This window comes from Gastrolobium bilobum, unplaced genomic scaffold (assembly GCF_033153095.1).
Source record: "Gastrolobium bilobum isolate Gb01-03AN ecotype WA unplaced genomic scaffold, APGP_CSIRO_Gbil_v1 utg10303, whole genome shotgun sequence".
In the NCBI taxonomy this organism is placed as follows: domain Eukaryota; kingdom Viridiplantae; phylum Streptophyta; class Magnoliopsida; order Fabales; family Fabaceae; genus Gastrolobium; species Gastrolobium bilobum.
In genome coordinates this window covers 24,890-41,729 of record NW_026899603.1, presented here as the reverse complement: position 1 = coordinate 41,729, position 16,840 = coordinate 24,890, and the positions used below count along the sequence as shown (strand labels likewise).

Below are 16,840 nucleotides of genomic sequence, written 5' to 3'. Positions count from 1 at the left end.
CAAATATCATCGTAAATTGAACGTAAAAATCATATTTTTGAAAATCGAGATTTCCAGATAAAAAGAAATTTCTCCTCTACGAGAATAAAACAGTTCTTCAATATAGTTTTCAACCACAATTATAAGGGGCCAAAAACCTCTCTATGTATGAGTCCATATACTGGCATTGGTTTGAGTAGTGCAAAATAGCAAGACAATAACAAAACACAAAATAGACGAAAAAATGAGCTTATACAACAGAACAATCCATTACAAAACTACTCTCTAGTTACAACTGCTCTGCATAATCAACACTGGGGAAAAATAGTATAACAATTCCAAAACTTCCTCAAGCCTCCCATAAACGGCTTGCATGAGAAATTACAGCTAATATACAAATCCTAGCCAATAAGAAAATAAGGATTAAAACTATCCCAGATGGAGTCATTTCCCATCTCAGGGAACAGGCTGTTACCAACATCACATGTCATTTTCTCATGTGATTTTAGGACTAACGTATATAAGTTAGAAATTAAAGGGTTTCTAAGAAATGGATTGATGGTTTTTCCAAGCACAACTACATCAGATAGAAGATGTTTGGCATCATCATTGCCAGACACTAGGAAAATGCAGTTTGAAAGGGCATAGAAACCAAGTAAATTTGCATATAAGGGTAAAAATGTATCTTTATGGTTACCCACGCCTCCTATCCAATCATTCCCTTCCTGTTTCCCAATATGATCTTCAGCATATGACACCAATTGATGGGAAAATCTCATTCTCCATCCATGTAAATAACTCCTGAGTTCATCTTTGTCAGCCCAGGACTTCAAAATAGGTAGCTTTTCCATATTGGAGCAACAAATTTGGCTGATCAACAGCTTCTCTTCATAATAATTGTCAATCTCCTTGTCAAAAACACGCCTCACAAGATCTCCTTGGGATGCTACATAGGTATTAGCATGCAATACCCATTGACAAAGGTAATTGAAGTAATCAATCCAGTGACCAAAAATAAAAGAGAGATGGTCAAAACAAAATCTTATCACTCTATCTACTTGCATTGGAACCAATCCAGTAGGAAGGTTGCTTCTAGTTCTTTCTGAAGTAAAACACTTCTGAACATCTGAGGAAAGCCTCAATCTAACAGAGTCATCTTCATCCTCCAAAAGCCTGATGCATGTGTACCATGCATCTAGTACACGATGAGCATACAAATTCACAGCTTCATTTTTTTCAAAACTAGAAGATGAAGTGCCCACGGGAATGTGGTTATTAAAAACAAACGAGCCAAGGAGCCCAGCCTGCTCAAGCAAACCAGATGCTATCAAGGATTCAGCTGCTGCCTTGCGCATACTTGCTGGTTCAGATGATGAACTACATTGTTTAACCATGTTGCAGAAAAAAACAATGCAGTCAAACAACCAACCTAACATTTCCTCCTGACTAATTTCACTACATACAGTAAACTTTCCCATTCCTTCATCAGACAGAATAGAACTTTCAAATAACATTGTAATTCTCTTAGCACATACTCCCAGACAGCAAACAAGGATTTCTCGAGTCTTTGCATGTCTTGTTTGCTTGTACAAGGAAACTAGTTCGTTCCAAAATTGCGACACAGAGTCAAAGTCCATTTCACCAACATAACTTGTGCCAGTGCACTTGTCATGGCTTGCTTTTTCAAACTGCAGCAAATTCCAAGCTACAAGGATCCTCAGAAGGTAATAGGTACACCTCTGGTTCTTCTCTGATGCCAAAATCTTCACCAAGGTTTCATGAAGGTTAGCTTTTGCCCAGATCTGAACAACCATGATGTCATTACTGGAAATATCATAGACCTTACCACCAGATTCGGCTGCTTTCAGGAACTTCAGCAGCCACTTTAGTGTTGCAAGTCGAACTTCATATAATGAGTCTGACAAGCAGCGAATCAACCTATCTAAAAGACTAGCAGAAACATTCTCCAATTCATGTTTAGGCAATGATTTAGAACTGGGAAGGGAATGTCTCATAGGCAAATGGATTACCTCTTCCTCATCCTTAGATGCATGAAACAAACAACCAAAATAGGACACGGCAGCTTGTTCACGAAGTTCAGCAATGGTTGGGTCATAATACGACAGGCCATAAGATTCTAAATCTAAGCATTCTGCTGACAACTCTAAAAGCAGGTTGCGAATGGAATAGAAATGTTTGGTCATATGGCATGTTCTTGCAATATTGAGCATTTGATCCAGAACCCTTAAGAATGTTTCATTGAGGATAGGGCACGGGCAATGAGTAGGTCTTGCAATCCCTGACCGAAGCATAAGAATTTGGATCAATTCACCAATGATATGATCCATCTTTGAGTTATCAGCAAGATTCCTACAATTTATATCCAGCAAAGAACTCAACTGCAAGAGAATTCCATGAATTAAGTTGAAGGAAATACTGTAGGAACCATTAGTTGTACACGGAACAACAGGAAAAGTAGCTGATTTGACTAGGTTTTCTACACAGGGCAACTCAGATGCAATATTGAGAAGGACTGATGACAATTTCTCATTTGATACCAGACTTGTTAGAGCTCTAGATGCAAGAACACGAACTCGTAAATTACTTTGGGTTGAGCACCTCCTAATCCAAGGCATGAAAAGGAAAGGGTCTAGCTCATCTCCTGTCTCACCAGCAATTGATGAAGGCTTGAGCCTAGATAAGAGAATCAGAATAGGGTACAAGCTTGGATGCAGATTATTTCCCCGGATGGATTCTAAATCCCCTGAAGATGCAGGACCCAGAAACTCTGTTGCAACTTCCAGTTCATTGAACAGAAATGAATGCAGTGATGGATACCTTGGACCAACAAAAATGTTAAAAAGTCAATAGTTGTCAACTATTCACAATATCTCTGAACATAAAAACTGAGCAACAGACAGTGCTATCTAGAACTATTGAATGTACATGTAAACTTGAGCAATTAGAGCCCATAGGCTGCATACAACCCATGATTTCATGAAAATATTTCCGAAAGCAGTTTCAACTCTCAAATTCTGCAAAAATCATTAGTAGACAGTTTAAGGAAGACCACAAGTGATATAACACTCCCTCTGGAGGATATGGCTGACGTGTTACTTCTCTCTGCAATTACAAATAAAGGAGAAATAATGCCAAGAGAATAATTTCCAAGAAGGATCTGATCATATCTATACTTATCAACAGGCAATACATAGATTAAAGCACAGAAATCAGGGAATTGACTTTACATCATCAAAAAAGGTGATGTAATAATAAATTTATGACGACACCAAACATACCATGTCTCCAATATGGAGATGTACCAATTGTCAGTCAGTAAGCCTCAGGCCACTTACCACTAAGCATATCAATGTATTGATTACTGTCAAAGACAAACTCTCCCGAAAGCTTAAAAAGCCCAAGAATGGTTTTATATCAACAATTATCACAAAAAGATTAGGATACAACAAACTAATCTGAAATGGTAAACATCTCTCTATAGAAAGTCCTCATACTTCCTTGGAGTGTATTCCAGATCCCTTTTCACCTTCAAAATTCAAATTAATGTTTGAATTATCCTAAACTATTAGGATACATTTTTACTCGCAGCTTTTGCCCAAATTCATTAATTCCACCCCAATGTAGACATAAAAAATCACTTACAACAAGTGCTTGATCATAACTATTTGAAGGATAAAAACCTAATTCCATCTATTTTTCTACTTATTCTCTTCCTTTAGTGGTTACAATTTTGCTATACCATAAACATCTGGGTGACAGAATAATGATTCATTAAAACAGATGAGGACCCTAAAAGCTTCAACAAGGCTTATATGGAGCAATAAACCAATTTTTTACCAGTAAATTTCTTGTAATAGAAATATGAACATGTTTTAACACGAAATATATCCAATAAATCAGATGAACTAAAGTAATTAAATACGATAGTCAAAATCATACCTATGAAAAAACTCAAGCCCGGTTAGTGCACGTCTTACTGATTCTCGCTTATGAACATTGAGGAATCCAATCATGCGACGAACCAAAGCAGTATAAGCCAGACAAGCACTATTTCTGATTTCCCAGTATGGTGAAGAGAAAGAGCGAATAGACAAAACCAAAGCCTCAGCAGAGAAACCAGACGTATCAGTGGCCAAATTAGTGTCATTGAATGCAGCTCTTAGAACATTAAATGCATGCACTGTAGGAATCACACCCTCATCTCTGATCTTTGACAACATCTGTCTCACATTTGTTTCATCTGTCTGTGTAGAATTATTTTCTTTTGTTGAATCATTTGACTTGCAGGAGTTATCATTCAAGCTATCAGTTTCAATGTGATTCAGCATAAACCCATTACCTACATCTATAAGCCACCTTAATGCCCGTGGGAGGAGCTTCTTTGGTGTGCCTTCTGGCTCTGAGAGAAACAGAGCAGTAAATGCAGCAGGTATTCCAGCACTTCTTCTCAGCAAATCGTCCACTACTTGTCCTTTGGCCACAGTTCTTTGCATAAGTTGTTCCATCCAGGACTCTGTCAACCTATGAAGTCTGAAAAGGAATATACACATTAAGAAGTGGCAAAGACATACTATTTATGATATGATGATTTGGTTATAATGATATAACCTTCCTTAATAAGCCAAACAAACATAATTCTCTTTGTATTATGCAGAAGAGGGTAAATGCCACAGCCTAAGAATCCTTATTACATCTGCAGGGGCATTGCCCTTGACAAGATCATAAATATTAATTTTACATCTCATTTATCATACACATTTTCATCGTAGTGTTTTATCTATGATGGTGTAGGTGAAGAAAATAGGAATTTAAAAACCTAACTGCTTCAATATCTATCAGTAAAGCAAAGATACTAAAGAAGCATCAAAAGCCACCTACTTGAGGCCATAATTATTTGAAAGTACAAGAACAGAAAATCCAACCACAACCACTTAGACCTAGCATATAGTCAAGAGAGGATCCAATTAAATCTCCTAGATAAAGAAAATTTTATAAATATAATATAAAATATAAAACTATTTATCTGCCTTCACCTAACAAGCTTGAATTTTTGGGAGAGTTGGTTGTATCACATAGTATCAGAGTCTCTATGACCATGTGGTCATAAGTACTATCCTTGTCGCCCCCATTCTTCTAATATTCTAAAAAATATCGTGAAATTTGTGCATTGTCCACCATTCAAGCCCAATGAGCTATTGTGTGAAGGGTGTGTTGCAAATATAATATAAATATAAAACCATTCAATTGCAAGGAGTTTTCATTAGGAATCAGAATTCTAATTCTAAAAAAGCATACCAAACATAATATTTAGAATTGCAGGGTACATTTCCAATTCCAAGGTTCAATTCCATGCCCCACGCCTCATGTTATTTTGGAATAATTACATAGGAAATAAAAAATGTAAAAGCTTTCACTAAGAGAGTGTCATTGCCCCTAAACTTGTCATGAGATAAGGATTATGTTTAATGGGATACACTTCAGTGTTGCATTCCAGAGTTCTATTGAGATCTTTTTTTAAATCTTTTGTTTCAAAGGATATCTTATCCTCCCCTAGTTGGATAGATTCCCCATTTTATCTCTTAATAAAATTTATTTTTCCATCAAAATGTATAATAAAATGACAGCTTTCATTAAGATATAAGTTCCTTCACTTACAAATAGAAAAATATTTGTTAGAATATCTAAAAAATATCTAATAATATCTTTATTAAATCTTAAAATATTTTGGAGTACCCTAAATGATCTCTTAGGAGTGGTTTCCAGATTCCATTATATTTCCTTATTTGATTTGATTAGGATTAGGATTAGGAGTATAGTACTAATATAAATAGGGGTTAGCACTTTGTATTTTGTATCACATTATTAAACACTAATCAATATAATCTTATATCGAGTACTCATTTCCACTCTCTTCATCCTTCTCTACCTAAACCCTACAATTTCAAAAATAAAAAACTTTCTTAAGATGAAAAATCAATAAAGCATTTGATAGAAATAAAAATAGAGTACCAAAATCCACACCTTGGGTCATCTGAGCAAAGTAAACGATTGCAAAGAGCTGTGAACCCAGCCCTTGTCTTATCAATTGCACCATTATGCTTCATCTTCAAGAGAACTTCTAGAAAGTGATTCCCAATTGTTTCAAGTTGTTCCAAATCAATCACAGAATTAGATGAAAAGGCAGCATTATCAACAGAAAAACCCTCCGTCTCAGATAAATCTGAACATGCATTACTTGGCAATGGTACCTTTCTTATAATAGTCCCCAAAAGAAGGCTCACCTGAAGAAGAAAACATAGTGAAACAACAATGGGAACCAAAAAAGAAAACAAAATAAAATAAAATAAAAATTGTAGACTTATGCATCAGATAATGAACAACTTTCAATCAATTCTTACTTGAAACAAACAATTCTCTATAATTTGTAAATATGTTTTCTTGGCATCATTTCTAGAATTATAAGCAAGAAATTTTAAAGAAAATATTGTTATCAGCCAAGAAATAAGTAATGATAATTTGAAACCTTTATTCTTTTTGCTTTACCCTTTGAAGAGTTAATACCCTATTATAATCCAATACAATCATAAGTTCTTACACACTGTTCAAGTACCTCTTTCATAGCCAGCCAGCAACCAACCATGACAATCTGTTCCGATGATCTGACATCATGGGAAGGCTTTGAATTATTGTTCTCATATTCAGATGAAGGCATGTGCTCATGCTCATGATCTGGTATCTCCAACAAAAGATTATCATCATCAACCATCTCATCCATGTCTTCTGGCAGATACCAAGCATCTGCAGAAACCACCCAAAGTGCCAATGAAGTTACCCGCACAACAAGCTCCAAAAGTCTTTCCAACAAATATCTCATCTCTGAGATGCTAGACGATATGACATCCGAATTCCAGTCCAATTCCTCAAAAGTATAACGTAAAGCGAGTAATACACCATGGACAAAGCTGCTCTCGCATGCTTTAGAAAGATCTTGCTCTCCATTTCTTACAGCAACATCTAACCAATCAATCATTGATTTCATATACAGTATCACGGGATTCCTCAATTTACTAGACTGATTAACATCATTTACCAATTCAGACTTTGAGCTTAAATGGACAACCTTGAATGAGTCTTCAATCAACCAACCTAGCTCCAACGCATACTTTCTAAAAATAAGCCGTAAAGTTAGAGCTCCAGCATCACTTTCCCTTACACGTGGACTGCAAACTAATTTCATAGCCCATTCAATTACCTTCTTCAGCATGTCTTCATTTGAAATTCCAGGTAGTGGGGTTGGGAAATGGAGTAATATGTGAAAGGAACTCTCTCTCAACCTGTCCCAACTATCAATAATTGAACCAACTAACAATAGAGTTGAATCAGATGAAGTCATTCCCTTACTGTAAGGATATAGATGATTTCCAGACAAAGAACTATTAAACTCCTCACTAATTGACGGATTAATAGACCAAACATTTATCATAATCAAGATGAGATCCATTGCCATTATTTTTCTCTTGTAAGGAGCGGAAGGATAGCATGAGAAAAATAAGAATCCACTCAACCACCTCATAAAGCGAAAAAGATCATCTGCTCTTTTAATTGCCAATTCTTTATTCCCTTTCAAAGGATACACTTCATTAGCTTTATTATGCTCAAGAGGGTTCCAGCTTCCTTGCTTGAATTGTCTCTCAAGGGCTGTTCGAACCCTAGAGAAGAACTTACGAAACAAGCTGCTCCACTTCATCTGAAAAGAAGTAGAGCAACACCTCATATTCAAAGGCACAGCTTCCTCCATTAGAGTTAGCTCTAAATGAGAAGGCAGACTAGACGTCTTGGGGTTTAAGAAAAGAGACTCAGCAGCATCAACACGTAGTGACTCATCCACATGGGTCAATGCATTTACTAGCCACTGAACATGGATCTCAACATTTATTCCCTTTATGCAAACAAGAGCATGGCTTTCTGTTCCCAGCCCAGGCTCTTTTTCATCTGCTGAAGGATTTTCAGACCAATCAATGTCCCCTTCAACCAAAGCAAGTGACCGAGATACCTTGAGCAAAGAAACTAGAATTGCAATTCTCTGTTCAAGATTCAATTCCATGTTCACACAAACAAGCTCTGGATATTGCAGTTCATTTTCACCCCCATTTGGTCCAACTGAAATGAAACTAAGCATAGGAAATATACTATCCACATCCACTTCCAGTAAAACTGGCAGAGCATAAGTATTTATATTGGTTCGAAGTTTTGAGAATCCAGAAGCTAGCCCGTACAGAATTGGGGGAAGACAATGCCCTCTATAGAGGGCATACCCACCTTCAATGCCATCAGTCTCCCAACACTCATCACGCAAATACTCAAGGAAACACTTGAGAAATGATGTGGCAGCACAGCAGACATCGTCATCGACATATGCCTGTATTGCCTCAAATATAAGGTTCGGGTTCATCTCTAACATTTTCTTCGCTCCCAACCTCTTGGTTAGCAATGCTAGAGGAACATATCTTCCCTTACATCTTGACCCCAGGGAAAGAATATCTGATCCGATCTTCTGCAAAAACTTGTTTATTTTGTCACCACCCTCTGACCAACAAAGGGATGATTGAATGTCCATGAAAAGATCAAAAATGAGATGAACTTGTTTCACCGTTTGACTCAAAGGGTCTTCCAAGTTATTCCAGATAATCCTAAGTATCCGCATCCCCATTTCTGCAGGAATAGGATCATACTCTCCCGACAAATCTGTAAGATTCGATAACATCAATGTTTTTATCTGTTGTAAACAAATTTGCATCACAGTCAATGCATGAAAATTGAAATGGCTATCAACAGGGTTCTCACAATACTTGCATAGCTCAGGCAAAATTCCATCATACAATATAGTCTTGATACGCACTCCACCGTCTTTTCGAACCTCGTAGCCATTTACATCACCAAAATGAGTGTTAAGCAAGTTTCTAGAAACTGAAGTAAGAATCCCTCTTATAAGACAAAGCCTACTCAGCACAGAAAGACTACACATTCCCTGATAGATACCCCCCTTACAAGGAATTTTATCAATGGCATTTCTAAATTCACTATCACAATAACCACCAACATCCGAATTCGAGGCCTTTAAGTTAAATATACCTTGAAACAAGACCAGTCCAAGCTCTTGTGAACTGATACAAACTTGAAGAGCTGCACAGAGTGCTACCCCAGCAGCCACAAAGCAATCCCTGGAAAACGCAGAGGAATTCAATATGCTCAAAACAACACTAACAATCCCCTCCATAACACTTGAATAGCCTTCTAATTCTTCTAGAACCACACCATTCTCAGAACTACCCAATTCCCTGAACTTGGAAGGAAACTTCTGCAGCAAGTAATACAAGCAAGACAAAGCCTCTTGACACTGTTCCATAACAATAGGGGAAGGTCGAGCCAATCCATCATTGTTCTCAAAAACGACACCGGTTAAACCACGAACCACGTCCCAAGCTACCACAACAGCACAACCTTCAACAACATCAACCAGGTACCCCAACTTGGGCATACCCAGAACCGACAACACCGCGCGCGACACGGTGAACCGTTTCCCCTTGCCACGGTTACCATAGTCCTCGCAGAGTTTAAGGAAAGACCCACCAATTATTGAACGGAAAGCCCGCACCTTTGCGAGAACAGAAACAAGGGTTCGGTGCAAGGGCACGGAATTTTCAAGAAACACAAGCTCCAAGTAAAACCCAGAAGCCAAACGGACCGCGGGTTCGGATACGGATTCGGGTTCGGGTTCGGAGCGGATGAGGAAGTCGGAGAATGAGGAAGCGAGTTGCTTTGCGTGGTTGAGTTGTGCGTATGTGGAGTTGAGGGAAGTGAGGTGGAGGAGTTTGGCGTGTAAATGGGAACAGAGTTGGTGGGAGAGGAGGTGGTGGAGAGAGTCGATGAAGGAAGGAGCGAACACGACGGCGCTGTAGGTGTAGCGGTGGCGGTGCTGAAGGGCGCGCCACTTCGCTGACATGTTTGATGAAATGTCTCAGTGAAAGTGACTTTGGTTTTGCAAGGAAGCGCCGCAGCCGCAGTGTGTAGTGTTGTGTCGCAGGAAAAAAAGTAGAAAGTGAGAGAACAAATTGTTGGGTTTTTAATTTAATCAAGCTTAAAAGTTGCACACCATCATATTTCTAAGATGATAATTGAGAAATACATAAACTGATAAAAGTAAGAAAAATCTTCCTATTATTTAGTTTTGAATCATTTTTCTTCTTATGCTTTTTTAATCACTTAGCTTTTATGGTTTAAACTCAATCTTAACACCATTAAAAACTTAATTAATTTGTCTATTTTATCCATTTTAGACATATTTATTCTTTCTTTTTTTACTTTTAGTTTTTTCTACAAGAGTGGTAAGTTTTCAATATATTTGGTCTATTTTTTTTTTGTTATCAATTTATTTTCTTTTTCTAAATAGGATAAAATATATAAATTAATTAAGTTTATAACGATGTTAAGGATGAGTTTGGATGAAAAATCACTAGGGGTAAGTGATTAAAAAAAAACGTAAAAAGGCAAGTGATTGTAAACAAAATTAAGGAAAAGTTCACCAATGCCCTTGTAGTTTGCTTCAGAATCATTTAAGCCCCCGTGGTTTTTTTCCTATCACATATGCCCATGTGCTTTGTAAAAAATAAGAAACCACAGGGGTATATGTGATAAAAAACATACCCTTTTACAAACCATAGGGGCATAAGTGATAAGAAAAAAATCACATGGGCATAAGTGATTCTGAAGTAAACCACAGGGGCATTGATGAACTTTTCTCACAAAATTATTGACAAGTTTTTGCACTTTTTTCTCAAAATAGTAAGGGAGGTTATATTTATGATCTCTTTCACTTACAATATCTTACAACTAAATTTTAATCATTAATTTTTGTCATTCGATGGTTATAATTTATTGAGTCACACTTATTAAACCATCAAATTAGCGAAGATCAACAGTTAAAATTTAGCTGTAAGAGATTATAAGTGAAAAAAGATAGTAAATATAATTTTTCTCAAAAATATTTATAATAATTAGAACTGAAATATATAACAAAGTAAAATTACGATACTACTTTTTTAAAAATATTATTAGTTTTATAACTATAATTTTAATTTTTTTTATTAATTTAGAATTAAAATGTTATTTTATTATGATGAATAATGTTTTAAGTTATATTACATAACAATAAAGTGTTTAAATTAGAAAAGCATCTCACTGCTTGGTTTCAGGGACCATATAGCAGAAATTTACTCAATTCGGAACACAACTACCTTTTAACATAATATGCTATTCACAATTACCTTTAATAGAATACGCTATTCAGATAGGTATAAGCTTCTTTTAATCAATGGTAACTTTTTATCATTTCTGGTAGAAGCTTCTCCCATAGGAAGTAACTATAGTTGATTAACTAACTCCACATCTAAAATGATTGAAAGTATGTTGGTGTTGAGAAACATAAGCTAAAAAAGATATTCAGTTTATTGTAGTTGAGAAATGTAAGAAGCTTAAAAAGATATTGCAAGTTTTGTAGCCTGAAAATAAGTGACTATAATTAGCTTAGGTCTTTGTTGACTGTCTAAGGAACCAGCACTACATGCTGCAATTTGTAATGAGCACTCAAAACTTATGACAGACAGAATCACAGGTTCCATGCCAAATTGATTTTGACAAAGCAAGACAAAAGCATACTGTTCAAGCAAGATAGCGGTACAGTTTTCTGTCCACTTTATCCCTCTCCAAAAACTCACGCTCAATAAGGGATTCAATACGTTTTTTAATAACAACAGGATTAGGCAAAAACCGCGACTGCAGCTGCTTTGTGACCTCAGCAACGACATTGTTATGATCTAGTGTCCTCCTTGATTTCATTATCCTCACAATTGCTGCCTCAATCTGTGGCTTTCTGTCTTCTTCAACTCTTTGCCGAGTTTCTAGATTTTCTGGTTCAGACTCCCTTTGTGCGACAACAGTCCCTATCTTTACCTTGAAGAACTTGCTCGTGAATTTGTCATTGAAGAAGAATGTATCATTCTCAGCTATGTCCTTGCTCATGGGCTCTTTCCTAAGAACATTTTTTCCTTTGACACAGGCCAGAGACTGAAGGCACCTCTTCAAATCTGACATGGGTATGGCTGTGGTTTGCTCTATCTCCTTACAAGTGAACCGATCAGCATTGTTGAAAAGCATGAGAACACACATCTGGTATGAGGAAACATTCAGCTCATGCTTCTGGCCCTTACCGAATGTTGCTTTTAAATCAGCTGTGCCCATACTAGTTTGCCAGGACAATCTCCTACCATTGTGGGTGCCAAGATAATAAGCCCGAAACTTTTCACATACACCCAGGATTTCTGTCGGAAGATTACACTGAGGGCTAGGTTGAGTTGGCCAAGAACCTGTTGTAAGCACCTGGACAGCTAGTGTAGGGCTATCCGCCAACTCACCACCATGGAACATATAGAAACCCTGCATCGTATCATGAGAAGTCTTCATGTCAGTAAACATACCCTCTAACTTAGAAGTGAATTGATATCCACACTCTGTTTTGAGCTTCACAATCAAACTTCTTTCTGCATCATCAGATATAGTCTTCCCCGATAGAAGCCTTTTTGCCAGGTGTTGCTTGTAATACTTCTCAAACACATCCTTCTCTTGTAGGTACCGGAAAAGCATCATGACTTTGTCCAATACAATCTCCACATCCTCCTCGCCAACCCCTTTCAACCCTTTGCGAAGTTTGTCATCCACAAACAAAGAAATGAACTCCGGAGACCGAGCATTCAAATTGATGAAATATTCAAAAGAGGAATTCAAAGCATTCTGAAATGTCTTGTCATTGGTAAATGCCATAGTAATAATCTTATCATATTTATCCTTCAAATCCAAGAGACGTTGCACAAAATCTACAGGATCTCTCAATCTTTCAGGATCCATAACTAGCTGCTTACCTGTATCCCGAATAAAAGAAGTCATGACATCTTTAACAATGTTCAGCCCAGAAGACACCCTGCGAAATAAATTATACATTCTTCCTAAGTCCTCAAACTTGTCATCCACTAGCATATTAACTAGGCCTGAGTTCTCCATATGAACTAGAGTGTGCATATGACTTTCAATCATCTCCTTCTCCACCACATTAGTTATCTTTGACTCAGTTCTAGGATCCAAGTAGTGAGATATTCTCTCCATTTCTTCATTTAAACGTCTCTCAGCTTTCTTCAGATAATCCCCACAATCACAGGATTCAATGAACTTCTGGGACTCAAGACAGTAAAAATTTGCTGAAACATCAAGAAAATGCTTCTCAAAGTCCTGCTGGTAAACAGACAAACCCAAATCCATTAGCATCTTTATTATATTTCTCATCAAGCCTCTGTTTATTACTTCACCATTCCTTTCTCTAAGCACAAGTTCAAGAAGTGTATCTAGAAGCCTAGCCTGAGTTTTGCTGGAATGGATCACAACATCTCTCCAAAGATTCAATCCAAGCTCATGAACAGGAGTTTTATGGTTGCTTGGTATGAAAGTTCGATCCATGTACATCAGTATGTCTCGGATCATTTGCAATGCCTTGTTATGATCTACCCACTTCCTGTTGAGCTCTTCCAAGAAAATTTCCCCTTGAGCAGATTCAATTGATTGAGAAATTTCTCTTAGATGAGAAGTCATGGTTGTCACAAGTCCTGAGTAAAGTTTCTCCCCAAATTTGTGTAGCACCATATTATAAGCATTCCTGAATGAACAGATCATGATGATCAGAAATTTCAGAAATATATGCCCCCAAACATGAAGTTTAGCGGGGAGATCTGTCATAGTTATCATTTATAAAGAAAGCTAAGGCAGTTAGTTTAATTTAATGCAAACTAAACTACAGGTCTATTGCATAACATTAATTATATAAAGCTCCTGATTTTTGTTCAATCATAAACAAATGACAAGTAAATGGAGATTTGTGGCATTGGTTGAGTAAACACAGATTGAGATCTTAGAAACATGAGCTTTTTCTTCTCTCTAAATTCTATGAGCTGAGGTAAGAACCGTCTGGAATTTCTTAACCATCTGAATAAGAGTAACCAAAAGCTGGTGAACTGACCAGACAAATGGCATAATGATCTAAGACAGCCAAACAGCATCACAGAGAGCTGATGTTATACAGCTGAGATGTGAGGATGGAAATAAAGAACTTATGCAAGTATACTATATATGTATCTACGTCAGCATTTACTAGTTGCAACCCCCAAGCTGACCAAAGCAGGATAAAAGCAGGTATGTTTGCAGGTATAGCAGCCACTATCAAATCAAATGACATCCTAAAAGTAAAAACAACCTCATTCAGTCCTGCATAACTTGAATATGAGAAAATCAAATATTGTGACTCATGCATGACCCAGGATACACCAATTACATAAACTCCATTTGATGTTAAGAGTCAAAAACTTCCTACTCAAAATCCACAAAGTGAAAAGCAATTCTACGATAATAACATGAAAGATCATACAACTTAAAAGGACAAATGATGATTTCATCATAGCAATTGAAGGGCAAGAGTAAGGCAACTAAACAAGAATACTAAAATATTAAGACACGTGATCAATATATTCTTTTCTTTGAAAGAGAGCGTTGGCAAAACGGTTGGTGTTGTCATCATGCGACCTCGGGTCACAGGTTCGATGCTGACCTTACTTACTACAAGAGACACTTTTCTCTAAAATTCATCAAACAAAAAGTTAGCGCTTCACATAGACTGTTGAATTTAACATATATCTTCAGTAAGGCCTCAAAAAGAGAAAGGACGGAAATGGATCCTCTTATGCTAGTTTTTCATATGAGAACATCACCTAGAGAGAGAGAGAAACAAAGACACTATCCAAGTGGAGTCCTGCCAGAGTTTGAGAGGCCATATTTAACATCTCTGTGTCTTCTTCTTTCTCCATATGACTTGCTATGTACTAAACTATCATTCCGGGTAGACAGGCAGGCAACTTAAAAAATAATAAAAAGAGAGCTTCATGATTAATAGATACAATTAGTGAAACCCTTTTAATTTGCCATTCAAATTTTCGCAGACAAACAACTCCCCATAACAAAACCCAATGTTCAGTAATATATATCAACAATTCTTAATACACAAGGTTAAGAATTTCACACTAAGTAACTGAGAACATATATTTAAAAATAAAATAAAATCTTACCCATTGGAAGAAACAAAAAACTTTTCCAGAAAAAGCGATGCCGCAAAATAATACAAAACACAATAAAATCACACTATTGAATCATCCATACAATAAACACACACAAATTAAATAAATAAATAAATAAATAAACTAAAACTGTATCACTCAATTTACAACAAGTATCGAAATCGAAGTAGTGTATAGCTAGTTAAATCAATGAATCAACCTGTACAGCTCTTCAAAGCTGAGTCCACTGGCATTGTGATTATATATCTCGTGGATTGCATGTTCCAGAACCTTCCATGTCTTTTCAGCGTACTTGGGATCCACCACAACGCGGTGCTTGAACGCTTCTATCTGAAAAGGTCTCTTCTTCTGCGTGCTCATCTTTTCCGCAAACCGAGCTCGTTCTCCGAGACCAAACCCTAAGGAATCGGAATCCGAACCCTACCCAAAAGCTTCAATTCAAACAAAATCAAAGCGAAGTGAAACAGATAACAACGAATTCAGAAGAAGAAGAAGAAGAAGAAGAAGAAGAAGAAAATAACCGGGAAATGAAGACAAAGCCTAGCAACGGTGTGAAGAATCCCAATTGGGTTGGTGAAATTAGGGTTTGATTTGAGAAAGTTAAGTTACGAAGAAATGAAAGCAAAAAAAGGAACAAAGAAAAAAGAGAGTAAAAAATGGAGAAAAGTGAATGAATAACAGAGAGTAGTCACTAGTGAGTTATGAGAAACACTGATAAGGAGGACTTGTTTTCAAGACAATGCCAAATTTTTAGCAACTCTTACACTAATAAAAAAAATTAAATTTTTCCTTTTTTTGATGTGTCACTCTTGAATTAACTGGGCTAAACATTTTTCTTTAAATTAATTGTATTTTAATATTATAATTGAAGGTACACAGAGTGAGGTGAGAGAAGTGGAAGACAATTCTTCAAATAAAAAAAAATAAGTGGAAGACTACTTATGTTTGAGTTTAGACTTTAACAGGGTCATTTGGTAGAGAGAGAGAAAAATTATGGAAATTATGATTACGAAGAATATATAAGGAAAGTGAATTTTCTGAAAATATGATAAAAAATAGATAAAGGATAATTTATTCAATCACATAGTTCGGGCTTCTATAATATGGTGTCTTGAATTTAACAACAGTTCGAAAGGTTGATCAATTCAAGTGGCTCCTCTCTTTTCGAGAATTCATATATCTCTTATTAGTATATGGATGCTTAACATACTTCGGACTTTTTTCCATTACTTAGAAAAAGTGAGCCACCGAACTTGATATACACCATAGAGTAAACCACTGTCTCATGGTAGCCTGATCCAGTTCCCTTATGCTATTTTTGTTATTGAGTTAGCCATACACTTCACATGTTTCTAGCGATTCACATAGCGTTATCAAATTATACAAGTTTTGGATAAGAATCTACAACGCACTAGAATTTTGTATGAATTTTTGCTTATTTATAATAAACAAATGCTTTTTTCATTTTATTTTGATGCACAATTATTGGGTTCGAGTTGAGCGTATATGGAGTTGAGGGAAGTGAGGTGAAGGAGATTGGCGTGTAAATGGGAACAGAGATTGTGGGAGAGGAGGCGGTGGAGAGAGTCGATGAAGGAAGTAGGGAACACGAC

General features: G+C 36.6%; 2 protein-coding genes across 2 annotated transcripts; both read right to left on the bottom strand.

The window, feature by feature from the left end:
* Positions 1 to 265: 265 nt before the first annotated feature.
* LOC133291855 (uncharacterized) lies at positions 266 to 10,019 on the bottom strand. The gene is made up of 4 exons (XM_061490181.1): positions 6,611 to 10,019; positions 6,022 to 6,281; positions 3,940 to 4,530; positions 266 to 2,817 (listed from the first exon to the last, which is right to left on the bottom strand). The coding sequence occupies exons 1-4, from the start codon at positions 10,001 to 10,003 to the stop codon at positions 381 to 383; spliced, it is 6,681 nt and encodes a 2,226-aa protein (XP_061346165.1). The 5' UTR covers positions 10,004 to 10,019; the 3' UTR covers positions 266 to 380.
* Positions 10,020 to 11,518: 1,499 nt separating this feature from the next.
* Positions 11,519 to 15,892, bottom strand: LOC133291853 (cullin-3A-like). The gene is made up of 2 exons (XM_061490179.1): positions 15,427 to 15,892; positions 11,519 to 13,759 (listed from the first exon to the last, which is right to left on the bottom strand). The coding sequence occupies exons 1-2, from the start codon at positions 15,585 to 15,587 to the stop codon at positions 11,719 to 11,721; spliced, it is 2,202 nt and encodes a 733-aa protein (XP_061346163.1). The 5' UTR covers positions 15,588 to 15,892; the 3' UTR covers positions 11,519 to 11,718.
* Between the last annotated feature and the right edge of the window lie 948 nt (positions 15,893 to 16,840).